Source organism: Bos mutus, chromosome 13 (assembly GCF_027580195.1).
Source record: "Bos mutus isolate GX-2022 chromosome 13, NWIPB_WYAK_1.1, whole genome shotgun sequence".
Lineage (NCBI taxonomy): Eukaryota > Metazoa > Chordata > Mammalia > Artiodactyla > Bovidae > Bos > Bos mutus.
Window position 1 is genome coordinate 66,068,538 of NC_091629.1, and position 15,232 is coordinate 66,083,769.

At 38.4% G+C, this 15,232-nt stretch overlaps 1 protein-coding gene across 1 annotated transcript in view; it reads left to right on the plus strand.

Annotated features, from left to right (window-relative positions):
• The window catches only part of ITGA8 (integrin subunit alpha 8), a 188,970-nt gene that overhangs the window by 46,829 nt on the left and 126,909 nt on the right, over window positions 1-15,232 (plus strand). Inside the window, exons 10-13 of the mRNA XM_005910374.3 lie at window positions 1,381-1,437; window positions 4,350-4,402; window positions 9,719-9,924; window positions 12,112-12,303. Coding sequence (XP_005910436.2) covers window positions 1,381-1,437; window positions 4,350-4,402; window positions 9,719-9,924; window positions 12,112-12,303 — 508 coding nt within the window. The remainder of the gene's footprint in view (window positions 1-1,380; window positions 1,438-4,349; window positions 4,403-9,718; window positions 9,925-12,111; window positions 12,304-15,232) is intronic.

Here is a 15,232-nt window from a genome sequence, read left to right on the forward strand (position 1 = left end):
TAAATCATTTTAAAGATTTAAATCTTTGAAATCTTTGAAAGCGCCCTTAAAGAGCCACACTTGTTTGCTTATGCAAAGGGAGGCTAGATTCTTTCCTGATCCGTGTATAGGATCAGCTCCATCATTTGTGGGACCCAGTGTGAAGTGAAATGCCTGGCCCCTTGTTTGAAATTCTTAAGGATTTCAGGACAGTGACAGCTGGGCTATCCAAAGGATAGGGCTCGTCTGAGTGTAGGGCCCTGCCTGACTGCACAGGTCACATACCCATGAAGTTAGCCCCGTCCTTGTGCATAATTTGGGAGTAATTGCCGAGGATCCCGTTGTTGACATGATCAGCATTTTAATATGCCTCACACAGTAAACACAACAAGGTCGATTGTTATGTGACTAGTGTATTAGTTTTCAAGGGCTGTCATAAGAAATGACCCCAAATTGGGTGGCTGAGAACATAAATTTGTTCTCTCCCAGTTCAGGAGGCTGGAAATCTGAAGTCAAGTTGTGACGGCCAGGTCGTGCTCCTTTCCACACATACGGGGGAGGACTCTTCCCGCCTCATCCAGCTTCAGGTGGCTCTGCCTTCCCTTGGCGTGTGGCAGCTTCACCCCCATCTCTGCCCTGGCCTCCGTGTGGTCTTCCTCCATCTATGTCTGTGTGTCCTCTCCTCCTTTTATAAGGACACCTGTCATTGGACACAGGGCCCACCCTAAAGCCACTATGATTTCATTTCAAGATCCTTAACTATACTTATTTCTATAGAGACCCATAAGCTCATCTTCCAAAGTTCTGGACAGATATGAATTTTGGAGGGCTACTATTCACACCCATTACACTAGGTGCCATAAAAATAGGAAAAGAACATAAGTAGGTCTTATGAAAAGAAAAGCATTTAAAATATTTTTTAAAAGTCTGATCAGCTTGTAATAACTATAGATTTTAGGCTGGCTGGATAGAATTGAAAAGAAATATTTTTGCTATATGTAAAACACTTTCAAATTTCTTTTTTTTTTTTTGCAAGAAGCCATAATCATCAATGTCCCATAATAGCATATGTTCAGAAATGAAATTTAGACTAAATTTTTGATTAGATAACTGACCATCAAATTAGTTGCTCTAAGCATTCTTGAATTCAAATATAATTTCTTTACATCCAATTAGTGACTGTGCATTCTGTCTGAAAGGATTCCAGAAACCATAAATAAAAAGTTCAACTGCATTTTTTTTTAAGATCATTCTATGGGCTTACTTTTTTTTTTTTTTACATATAGAGCTAACCATTTATGACTTTTCACAAACATTTATAAATGATTTAAGTTATACTTTTAAAAAAGTTCTCCAGTTCTATACCAAATGAAATAACCTATCTAATTTCTCTGATTTCAGGTTTCAATCATTAACTCTACAGATATGACCTTTATTCAGAATTTCACTGGTGAACAGGTAAAGACATTTTAATGTCAAATAGTGAATGTCACTCTGCACTATTATATATTCATATTATTCATTCATAAAATAAATATTTACCTAGTACTTACTATGTTCTAGAAACTCTTCTAAGCACTAGGAGTATAACCATGTATCAGACAAGATCCCAACTCTAACGCAGCGCTACAGGGGAGGCAGTTGAGGAGATAACAATTAATTAATAAACAAGTATGTGCCCATGATGATTTCATATACTGCTAGGTGATATAAGGGCAGAATATGCTTCCTACAAGCTAGTGGGAAGCTGCTATACAGCACACAGAGCTTTGTGGTGACCTAAATGGATGAGATGGGGCGTGGAATGGGAGGGTGGTGCAAGAGGGAGGGGATATACATGTACATACAGCTGATTTCCTTCATCATACAACAGAGACTAACACAATATTGTAAAACAGCTATACCCTAATTAATTTTCCAAAAAGCCACTAACTGCTGAAATCTGAGAATAGTCCTATTATGTTGCAGTCCTGTATGTAATCTGCCTGGTGATTGGTTCTGGGTACCCGCCTTCCCTCTGAGAAGACACAAGCTTCTTCTAGTTTTCCACATATTGGTCAGAGTCAACGGGTCTAGACTCTCCTCCTGCCCTCATAGTAAATGGAACCCAAACCAACCCCAAAATATATGGAAGATGACAAAGTCTCTGATTCTGGTCCCTTTCTCCCAGGGACTAGATTTTTGCCCCTTAACCACTGTCACTGGCTAAGATCTTATTAACAATGGGTCAATTCTCTGAAAGCAGGCTGCTGGTATCCTGATGACCTGGGGTCACACTTCATTCCCCACTCTGGGTTTTCCTGGGTCTTATGACCTGTTGAAATTTGTCACACTTTTTTTAAAGGATGAATGTGGCCCTGTTGTGTTAGGGAGGCAATTCTGAACTGAGTTAGTCTCTCTAGGCCACCAACTTTCTCTCCTAACCACCAACCCAGGTTCTGGAACTTCTAGAAGCCTCACATTTGAATCTGGCCAAGTGACCATCTTGGCCTGCTGGATCCCAGGAGGATCCAGCTTTAAGATCCTGAAATGCTCAGCTCTTAGCTAGACACAGAAATTTGGAATCATATATTTGTCAAGCAATTTTGATAGTTTTTTATTAAGAATACAGAGCATTTTTGACATTTCTGCTCCAATTGGGGCTTTAGTCTATCCATGACTGTGCAGTTTTCAACAAAGCGTTTAACAATGTCTCTCATGAGACTCTTGTGGTAAATACAGATATATAAGGCCGCGATGATTGTGCAGTTGGGTGAATTTATACATTTTGAACAACTGTTTTCAAGTGGCGATAATTAATGGTGTATGAAAATATGGCAAGACTTCTCTCTTGTCTTTTTGTTTTACATTTTTACCATTAAAAACTCCTTAAACATTGTTAAATTTGGCCTTTCTGTAACTTTTCATCCTCAATACCACCTAGTTATTCAATCTTGAACCTCAGAATTTAATACATAAATGATTAAATTCCTCTGAGTGAGGTCACACAGTGCCACACAGAAATAAGAATTTCACTACATGTGCGCGGATTAAAGAAAAGACACGGGAGAACTGAATTACTGCATGACACAGTCAAATGAGGCATTCATTTCCTCAACAAAGAGAATTTTGCACCTGGTACCCGGGGCTTAGTCCATAAAAATACTGTAGACTGGATGACTAAAGCAACAAACCTTTATTTCTCATGGTTCTGGAGTCTGAGAAGTCGAAGATCAAAGGGTAGTCAGATTTTGTGTCTGGTGAGAGCCTGCTCCCTGGCTCACAGCCATCTTCTCACTATGTCCTCATGTGGAGGAAGGGACAAGGCAGCCCTATGGGGTTCCTTCTCTACGGACATTCATCCCGTTCATGAGGGTTCCACCCTCACAACCTAATTACCTCCCGAAGGCCCCACCTGCTATAACAACTGTATATGTTTGGAATAGAGAAAAGAGGTGGCAGAATTAAATTATTGTGTTATACTTGTTAACTCATCTATTTATTTCTTTTGCAAAGAGTATCTGGCACCTACCCTGAGTTATACCTGGTCAGACAATGCAGATACAAGAGTGAACAACACAGACCAAGATCTCTGCCTTCCATGGAGCACAGTTTACTGTAGACTATAGGCTGATTAAATTTGGAGGTGATCGGAGGCTAAGTAAGCTAAGGCGTTGGATGGCAGATGTGGAAATGAAAAACCCTGGCAGGCAAAAACTATGGGCCAAGTCTGAAAAGATTATAAATCTTGAAAGCATAGATTGAAAAACAAAAATATAAGAGCCAGAATGTGGAGAGATTAGGTATACTGGTCACACTCACAAACAACTTAGAAACCTTAACAGACTCAGTTTGAATTGATACTGAGACATGGTTTAGCCCCAAATGAAAACCTTTTTATGCTTCAGTGGCACAAAGAGACCAAAGTAGAGAGTGTCTGTCAGTGTGCTCACGGGTGTCATCTTTTCTTTGGTATCACATATCTGTAAGCAAGATGGTGAGCTGCAATCATTTCCATGTGCAATTTCATATGGAAATGGAATTAGATTTATTCTGTGATGTTCAAGATTGCAGAACTAGGCAGGAGGATTGAGGACTAGATATTATAGAAGGACCAGTTTTAGCAAAAAGTATTCTAAAAGTTATCTGCAAATTGAATGGATTGATTGTTGAACATCTCCAGAGGTTGTCCGAGCAGATGTCCGGGCTGCTGTGGGGAGCATTATGCGTTAGGTCAGGGGTTAAACTAAATGACTCTAAGACTCTGTCCACGTCTAAGGGTCTATGAATTTATATGCAAAAGATGTGCTGCAATGTGGCCAATCTTTCAGGGAAAATTGAGACATGACTTTTTGAACACAAAATGTGTTATTTATGGTTTTCCTTTGCAGATGGCATCTTATTTTGGATATACAGTTGCAGTATCAGATGTTAACAATGATGGGTAAGTTTATAAGAACTTCCTCACTCACTGAATATTATAGTCATCCTTAAAGATGTTATATTTTTTTCTTCATGAAATACATCCTTCTATATTTCCTCAACAAGATAGAGGCTCTCTTGTTTTTTTTTTTTTTTACTTCAGCGCAAGAGGATATAACTACTGAAAAACTCTCTATCATCCTTTTTAATGTCTTTACCACATCTGCACTTCTAAGAAAACACTATTATACTTAGTTTTATCTTTAATTTCATGAATTGAATAGTACTTGGCCATTTGAAATCCATAGCCATTGAGGAATTTGCTCATCTCTCTTTTTAGCACATGATTCATTCATAAAATATTTGCACATAAATATTGTTTCTCCTGTTATTGCATACTAGAAACATCCATGCAGAAGATAAAATAATAATGCTATTTTTTCAGATTATGGCAGTAAATTACAGTTGAACTTGGATCAAACAGCATGATAAGTTATGGTTGTGTTTAAGTCATTACTTCAAAGAAACATTATTAAGCATCTCTCAATCCACTAAAAGCACCTGACAGATTAAACAAATGATTAAATAAGAAAACCAATAAATTGAGATGAACTGATTATCTATCCAACAAGTATTGTTGGAGCACCTACTATATGCCAGACATAGTTCTTGGATGCTCAGAATGTAGCGATGAGTAAGGAAGAATAGGGCTCTGCTTTCATGGAGCTTACATTTTCATAAGAAGCACAGCTCTAAAAAATCTTAACTGTGTTCCCAGATCTGGGCTAAGCACTTTAGATACATCATTGACAGACATTAGCTATGACCGTGGTATAGCTAGAAATGAACTTTATTTATTATGTGATGCCCTATGATTGGAGATAAGTTTGGTAACTTTTGTATCTTTTGGAAAATATCTTTTTATTGTTCTTTCATTTAACATATATCTGTTGAGCATCCTTTAAACACCAGCTCTGTTCTAGCACTTAAACCTGTGTTTAAGTCTTTACTCTGTTTTGGCTTTGATGAGAATCTGTTTATTAAATGTGCATTTTATTAGTTTCCATTATTTTTATAAAGAAATGCAGACTTCTACTTTACAAAAAATATAAAATCATAACTTCAGTTATTTTCACCCAAAGAACTTTAATATTGTCCTTAATGATGCTAAAAAAATTGGTTATCAATGGTTTTTAATGTCATGGCCTATAAGAAAAATCAGTTTGTTGGATTATATTAAAACTAAGCATACTAGGCTTCTGTCATTAGTTTAACTCATAAATAATTTTAGAGAATCTATAATTCCTACAATTTTTTAAATTCACAAAGCCCTTTCTAGCTTTCCCAGCATTTATCAGTGATTAAGGAATGATAAGTGAACATTATTTAGCAGAGTTCCATACTAGAATTGAAATTTAATTCTTATTCTTTACCCAATCTCTAATTTTCCCAAATCTTTCAAGTCCTGGACCTGAGTGAATGTTGTGCAGTGACTCAGACTAGGGTTAAGAACATCACCGAACTAATTGACCATTCACGGTTCAGAAGTTAGGACCCAGGTTCTGTGGGGTTGAAGCAGACTTTCCTTTCTCCATCTGAGGGATAATTAAGTACTAGTGTATGTGAGATCACCTAGTAAACACGTCATCCTATCTACCCACTACGCAACAAAAGCAAAGTCCCTACAAATGCTCCAAAACCCACCACGGGGGAAAAAAGGTGGTGTCATTAACTAATGTGACCAAATTAATAAACTGGTGAGGATTTCCCCAGTATCTTTTTTATTTAAAGAAACACCCAGGTATCAGAAGTAGACTTCAAAAATTTAGACTAAACAGTTGTGTGCATGCTGATTGGTCATTGATAGGGTCAAGCCTGGGACTGTTTTGAAAATATTCACAAGCTGCTGAAATTAATTTCAGTTTAGTTATCTTAAAACAACCAGAGCAGTGAAGTCTTTCTGTGTAAACTCTGTTAGGAATTTCTGGACAAACTTAACAACAAAGGGAGATAGTATTTTCCTCTTGAACTTAAGCAGATCTGTTTTTTATTTTCTTATGGCTTTTTGACCCTTTTAGTATTTATACTATTTCAGAAATTCACAGAAATACAATTTAATCCATTGGATTGTCCTAGCCTCGGCAGATCTCAAAGGAACTAAATTTAGAGATTCTTAGCAGTTGGTTAACTTGAGAGCACTTTAGAGAAAATTTATTTGAAAGGAAGCAGCTTTGAGTAACTGTGTTTTGGTGCCAGATTTAGTCCAAGTGGATTCTCTCAAAGAGGAGAAATTGTTATGATGCGATTAAGCAGAAAATCTAGAAAATTAAAGCATAAAGAAGCTGCAGATTAAATTGATTTCCGTAATGTAATTGATAAGCCATATTAGTTTTTGCCTGTCATAAAACAATTATATCGATTAGATATCAATTCTAATATAAAGCCTCCTAACCTGCCTTCTCTTAATAAATAACTACATTCTGAAAATCAGTCTTGGGTATTAGCATACACTAAGAACTGTTGAGAAAGAAGAAGAAATGGAAAATTTTATGGGTTAAAGTTAAATCAACATATTAAATGTATTTGGCTGTAGAAAACTTAAATTCAGATTCTTCATAATGAATATTCTCGTTGATGGGTTCCCTCATCCCCCTTCTCTCAGTATATTTATGCTTTTCTCTTCAGAAAAATATTTATAATGTTTTGCCTCTAACAACACGTGAAAGGACGAGAACCTGCGTCTTACATTATATTGTTAGAGTGGACATAATACTTTTTTAGACATAAAAAAGAGACACAAATAAATGCATAGAAACTGAAAAAGAACTATGCTCAAATATTAGACAATTCAGATAAGATGAAGTTTAGTGTATATATCCTACTTTTATACCTTAGATCTCATCCAAACCACCCACATGACCCAAGCAGAGAAAGTGGCTTTTAGTGAAAACCTCATCATAAATAGTATTTCTTCATCATTGTTCTTTTTTGAGATTATATAATCTTATATATATATTATATATTTCTAGAATAGTACCCAGCTGTTATACAACTGCTTTTTCAGAAGTTCAGTGAAAAGCATCCTTTACTAATAAATATTGTTAAACTTTAAACTTGAATTGAGTCTATTCAAAAAAAGGATTTGAAAAATAAATTTTGAAATAGCCTAATAGCATGCATGGCCTACTGCAATAGTTTTTCAGTGGCTTTTTGGCCTGTGGGTTCATAATTAGAAATACATTTGACATTGCAACCCAGTATACACACACAACTGAAACAGAAGGTTTCACGGAACAGTACTTACTCTTATTATGTGCCATGCATTCACTCATATTTTCTATTTCATTTTTCAAAATTGCTTGTCAAGACCCATTAAATTGATTTCACAATTCACTGCTGCTGCTGCTGCTAAGTGGCTTCAGTCGTGTCCGACTCTGTACGACCCCATAGACGGCAGCCCACCAGGCTTCCTCGTCCCTGGGATTCTCCAGGCAAGAACACTGGAGTGGGTTGCCATTTCCCTCTCCAATGCGTGGAAGTGAAAAGTGAAAGTGAAGTCGCTCAGTCGTGTCTGACTCTCAGCGACCCCATGGACTGCAGCCTACCAGGCTCCTCCGTCCATGGGATTTTCCAGACAACAGTACTGGAGTGGGGTGCCATTGCCTTCTCCTCAGAATTCACTAATGAGTTTTAAATCAAGATTTTAAAACACCAGCCTAAACAATAATATATATTGTGACAGTTAAGTAGTATTATTGTTAACATAATTTTGGCACTAAGTGCAAAATATTCTACAAGGCACATTGAACCAATTGAATCCAAGACAGTTATTGTCTCTCAGCTTTATGAGAACACAATTATAAATTGAGAACAAATGTCTTTCTCCTTTTTGGCGTTTAGAACATTTTAGAAGACTTACACTTAAATATCTAGGGAACTGTATCTCTATGAAAATAAATCAATGTTGTCATACTCCTCCAAGAATCCAAAGATTGCACGGATGTGCTAATCTTTCACAATGATAGGTCGAATAATTTTGCATTTCTAGAACTCCCCAGTGTTGGCGGTGAGAAACACAGTAAGGCAATGTGTCAGTCCCCTGTCATGTTATATCCTCAGGGACCAATTGTATGGCTTTGCTCCTTCTTTGGAGAATGGGAAAATGGTCCCCATCAATCTCAGCGCTAGAGGACCAGGGGATTTACATGCCTTTGAACTTCAAGGCAGCGGTGCACACAATTAGGTGTTTAACAAATACCTCTTTATCCTGGCAATAATAATAACAGAAATACAAAAAATAACAAATAGCTCTTCATCCTGGCAATAATAATAACAGAAAATTTAAAAATAAATACATAAGAAATTGAACATTTTCCTCCAAGGAAAATCCCGAAGCTTGGAACAACCCCAGTCCCTACCTCCCTCTTGGCCCAGACCATGGAAGCAGAGTGAGAAAATGCATTTGGAATAGTTTTAAGAAAATATTTTACCTAGTGGCTCAGTTGGTAAAGAATCCACCTGCAGTGCACGAGATGCAGGTTCGATCCCTGGAAAAGGAAAATGGCGAAGATCCCCCGGAAAAAGGAAATGGCAACTCATTCCACTATTCTTGCCCGGGAAATCCCATGGAAAGAGAAGCCTGCCCGGCTATACTTCATGGGGTCACAAGAGTCAGACACGACTGAGAGACTAAACCACCACCACCACCAGCAATCAATTGCTATTTCTTTCTTGAAATGTTATCAGTCTGAAAAATTATCTACTAGTTTTCTGTGATAACATCTACTTTCACAAAGGAAAAACCTAAATTTGTATTTGGGAGGAAAATTTTATTTTCTGCCTTTCTAGTTAGTATGAGAACCTTCTCTGGCCTCTGTTTTATTTAAATGGAGGTGCCGAAAGAAAAGAGGAGGATAGGCTTTATTTTAAACCTTATCACTGCAAGAAAACTTCGTAATATAAATGTACAATTAAATAAATTGTGGACAAATTTTCATCCATGTTTTAAAAACCTAGTTAGGTCTTTCTGATATGTTTTACTTGTGTAAGTATGTTTCCTGGAAATAGGCTAAAAAGCTGAAAAGAGTGAAATATCTGTGGTTTTCTTAAAGTAGTCATTTTTAACATAGTTTGAAAGGTTCAATGTGATAATTCAGCAACTCTTATTTTCTTATGGCATTCTATTCTGAAGACATAACAAAGCAATGAAAGAAATATGATGACTGTAAAATGTCTCCTGGAAAAAGAAATAAACCAGTGGAAATGTACTCGTCTCATTGATTAGAAGTCTACCCAAAAGCAGCTCATGTCTGTGCTGTTCTCTCTCTGGTCCCTGCAGGATGGATGACATACTGATTGGGGCACCTCTCTTTATGGAACGTGAATTTGAGAGCAGCCCCAGAGAGGTAGGGCAAGTTTATCTGTATCTGCAAGAGAGCGCCCTCATCTTCAGAGACCCGCAGGTGCTCGCAGGCACCGAGGTTTTCGGGAGATTCGGCAGTGCTGTGGCACATTTAGGAGACCTGAACCAAGATGGATACAATGGTAATTTATACCACTGCATGGAAATTACTTATGTGCCATAAGATCATGTTACTGTTACATGAAGCAAGCAACAGATTTCACGGTGCTGTATGTGAAACAGTTCTTATGATTGGTCTTTAATAAATTATCTAAAATTTCAAGGTAATTTAAACTTTATTTAGTTTGGGCTAATATAGATGTTGGGGCTTCCCAGATGGCACAGTGGTAAAGAATCCACCTGCCAATGCAGGAGACGCAAGAGATGTGGGTTTGATCCCTAGGTCAGGAAGATCCCCTGGCGGGGGAAAAGGCAACCCAATCCAGTATTTTTGCCTGGAAAATTCCATGGACAGAGGAGCCTGGCCCAGGGATCAAACTTAGAATGCCTTCTAAGTACCCTCTTCTCAGTAAAACATGACAGCTCACACAAAATTTTGCATACATTTTCAGGGCCTTAAAGGACCAAGGTATAATGGGTTTCTTGACATTCAAGGGAGTAACAGGATTTTGCTCCAACAAAAGAGCTTAGGGAGTATTCTCATCAAATCAAAGTATTCATTAATACCTTTGGCACATGGTCATGTACTTTTATGATTTCTTTGAAAAAACATGTCTCAGCAATGTATGGTAACTTTTAAAGCACCATAAAACATAAAGGCATATTAAAAGCTCATGGTTCCAGGGAAATTTTTTAAAAAAAGACAAGTTCATCTTCAACTGATGTGTTGCTTTCAAAAACTGCCCTATTCCTGAACACCAAATGAAATAAATAATGCTAAATTATTGGTGGAATCATCTTTTTCATTCTCTTCTCTTCTTTTTGTCTTTTCTCTCAAACCTTTAATGATACTTTTGAGAGCTAAGAGAGACATTTCTAATGACCTAAAAGGGGTTCTGTCTCTCTGAGCCTTGGTATCTCTAAAATGATGCCAAAATGGGATGAAACCAGGGGACAGATGTCAACTCATGGATTCAGAGGATATGAGAAAGGTACCCCTTTCCTTCTGCAACAGGCTGAGTTTTTTGAGAGTTTATCCTTACCTGTTAAGTGAAAGGGGGTTTATGATCCTTGTTATATAGTAAAAATCAATTTACAATTTATGTAGTCTTATCAGACTTACTTAGGAACAAAGATAAATAGAGGACAAAATGAGGATGCGCAGTGATGTCCGTGGCACAGAATTGTTATGCTATTGTGTTATTGGTGCTCTTTTTCATGTAAACCTAAGTAGTTAGGTGCATTGTTTAGAACAATCCTGTTGAACACAGAAGGTCATTTTCATTTAGTCCTAAGTTTAAGTGGGAGATGGTCGATAGGGCTCTTTCCCAGTTTCTCAGAGGCCTCGACTATGAAATGACTCTTGCCTACATCATGGGATGATGTCATCATTCAAGAATGTAATCTTTGTGAAAGAAGATGTTTATTTCTTTTAACAAGAAACTCTAAGTACCCTGCAAATGTGCCTCAACTGGTCTATCCAGCCCAGTGCGCTGACCCAGCTCTTCCCCATCCCTTACTAAGTTTCCACGTAGACCACCCTCTGGCTGCTCTTCAGGTGGGCCAAACTCCTTGCATCCCTGGGCCTTTATACAGTCTTCCCTTCTTCTTGGACTGCTTTTCCTTCTGATTCCACATGGTTCGTTTCATCTCGTCCCCAGACTTCAGTTTCTAGGTCAACCTTATAGACACCTTGTCTGAACACTTCATCTAAAATAAGAATCCAGTCACTCTCCATCACATCAGTATTTTTAAGATCCTCTACATAGCATTTGTCACTTTTCAATCTTTCCTTGATTCTGTGTGTGTGTGTGTGTGTTTTCAACCATGCTGCCCAGCAAACGGGATCTTAGTTTCCCAAACAGGGATTGAACCCGTGCCCCGTACATTGGAAGGATGGAGTCTTAACCACTGGAAGGCCAGGGAAGTCCCCCCTGATTATTTCTTTGTTCAAATTGTCTATTCCCTGCGCTAGAGTATAAACTTTTGAAAATCAGTGTCTGGTTCACCACTGAATCCACTGTACCGGACACATAGTAGGCACTTGGTAAATATTTTTTGGATGGATGAAAGGCAACGGATAATTTCCTCTTGCTGCAGTCCTACATATTTTTTTCTGGAAAACCGAAGAAGCCCTTTGGATTGTTGCTGTGTGTACTTAATTCTCAAACATTCTTCTTTAATGAGAAATAATGTGTCTCTGTCTGCAGACGTTGCCATTGGTGCGCCCTTTGCAGGCAAGGATCAAAGAGGAAAAGTGCTCATTTACAACGGGAACAAGAATGGCTTAAACACCAGGCCTTCCCAGATTCTGCAAGGAGTGTGGGCCTCCCAGGCTGTCCCTTCTGGATTCGGCTTTACTTTAAGAGGAGATTCAGACATAGACAAGAATGATTACCCTGGTAAGTTTTTCTTCCTTTTCACATGAGAAAGTCTGCTTCCTAGAAAGGACCATTCTCTGGACCTTGCAGCGTGTTTAAGCAGCTCTCTTGTGCAGGCTGAGCTTGCGCATGCACAGGTTCTTTGGGTACCATTCTAGAGCAACTTTCCGGAGAGTCTGAAGACAGACAAAACAAACACTCCTTTTCCTGTCAAGAGATGATGTTAAAAAAGCAAGATGGCTTTTAAAAAAACTGCATTGGACATAAAACTTATCAACTTTGTAGCAAAAATTTTTATTTGAAACCCTGAAGTAATCTGGTCTCCATCGACCAAGACAGCTTACGTCAGAGACCTTTTTAGAGTAATTTATTTTAACCCTATAATTCCCTGTTGAGCTCATAGTTCCTATGAATTCACTTATGAACCTCAACATTTCTGTCCTAAAACTCATGGTTTGGGAGCATAAATATTTTCCACCCGTGTTTGGGGGTTGTCCAAAGATAGACTGTTTTAAAGCAAAGCAAAAGGAACTGGTTCTTTATACAGATCGTAAACAATTCTTGATTGCCTAATTCATTGTGAGGATTCATCAGAAATCCATGTAGCACAGCTAGATAATTCATGTTTTATGCACGCTGTCAGAAAGTACGAATTTGTCTTAAAGGATTGTTTCAGTAATCAGGGTTATTAGCAGAGAACATTAGACTTCTTGGTTTTGTGGTTCAGTTTTCCCTTTTGTGTTGGTTATTTTAAGATGGTTTCAACAAATACTTAAAGATCATTAATAGTTCACTGACAGTTTTGACCATTTATTGAGACCTTGTCTCTTTCTATCACTTCTATCCTCATTGAGTATTTTCCATATGTAGAGCTTTTTTCTGGTCTGGGGCAGCATTCCGAGAAACTGGTTGCTGAAATATACATTACTAATTTTAATCCTTCAACTTTCTTCTCCCCTCTGGATTGGGCAGAAAGGATACTACAACAAATTCTTATAAATTTGCCAGAAATGTTTCATGGCACTATAAACATTGTAGTGGGCTCGTAGCAGATGTAGAATTATATTCTATATGGATGTGTTCTAGCTGAGGCAATTTCAAGAGCATCTAGTGAAATTTATTTTCTTAGGTTTTATTATACTGTCTGATCAATGATGGTTAGGTTTTCTTTGGGGGAGGGGAGTCTTATATATATTTTATTTTAAATAATCCCCAAATTAGATTCCCTATGTGATGTCTTCCCAAACTATGTCATCTCTTGATTATATCTTTTTTCATCCTTCTTAACAATCAGCAAATGGTCACTTGAGGCCATCACTGGTCAGTAACTTTGTCCACTGAGGCTGATTCACTTTACAGTGATTAATGATATTAATACAGTGTATCCATCTGTCTATGAGAAAATATCCTATTCTCAGACAGGACCATTCATGCTGCTTAGGTGAATTCTTAACCTCAAGATAGTCTTGAGGGTTTCAGAGTTCATGGGTGCATCTCGGTTAGTAGACCTGAGTTCTGGCTCCAGTTCTCTCTCAGCTATAGATGGCTTGCTTATGCTTCATGATCTTGTAACATTTTCCTTCATCCTCATCCTCTTGCAAACATCCTCTTACAAAATGAATGCCATTCAAAGAAGCCTTTTTGTCTTGACACCAAGTCCCCAGGGACCTAATGAGAGGAAAACTGCCTTATGGGCAGGTAGCTGGATCCTATTAGCTAGTGCAGCAGATTGGAAATTTGCAGGCATAATTCAGGAATCAGACATGGAACTTTGCTCATTTTTCTATAAGCAAATGCCCTTTAACCCTCAAGCCTCCATTCCCACTATGGTATTGGAAAACCTCAATCTTGCAGTCATGTCTAGATTCAAGACTTAATATCACTTGGGTAAATATGTGTTTGGATTCAAAACTCTCTCTTTCCTCCCTCTGCAGCAACTCTGCCAAGAAATGGAACAGCAAAGGTGGGGAGCCTTTTGTCCAGGGATAGAGAAAGGGGTTCCTGGACCAAGGACATAACCTGTAGCTGTTGGCCTCTGGCTGAAGGATGGCTCAGTCTCTCAGTGTTTGACATGTTGCTCAAGCTTCGGTGATTAATCCAGTGGTTTGCGCAGTGGCCGCTGCTCAAAAGTTCAATGTGTCCTGGTTCCTCCTTGTCCTATTTTGGCCTTTCTCAGCAGGTGCTTCTGTGCCACCATTGGGACTCATAGGTCAGGGTCTTCAGGTTTCAGAAATTGCCTTTAAGCTTATTCTTCCTTTGGCCATTGCTAATTTTCCACCCAAGCATCTGTTACTCCAGCACCTAAGAGGGCTGCAATCTTCTTGGGTTTTGCTTGAGAAGTATTGTAGCAAAAACCCTCTTTTCCCCCAAAAGGTTATTGGGTGGCATGCTTTCTAGACTCTACAGTTTACTTTGCAAACTCTGTGTTCTCATTCTCCATGATCTGTCTTGTGATTTTCCAAACCACTCAGTCTTTTCGGGAAATTATAAAGAAATGCAGTTCTCTTTCCCTCTGGGGTCTTGCTCCTTCAAATCAAAAGAAATCTATCTTCAGATCATTGTCCCTTCTATGAGCTTTAAAATCCATTTGACAAACTGAATTTCTTCTCCTAGGGTGTATCTCCTCATACCTGCTAAGCAGGGGTTCTCAATCTTGGCTACACATTAGGATCCTCTGGGGAAATTTTAAAAATCCTTATACTCAGGTCACCCTGCAGAGCAGTTAATTCAGAGTCTCCAGGGAGTGGAACTCAGACCACAGTCATGTGTTTAAGTGACCTGGGTCTTTCTAGTGTACAACCAGGCAGGGAACTAATGATCTTAAGCAAGATTCCCCCACTTTAATGAACATCTGGATCACCTGGGCATCTTGTTCAAATGCAGATCCTGATTCAGTAGGTCAAGAGGGTGGGCAAGACTCATTTTCAGCACGTTCCCTGGTGACACCCTC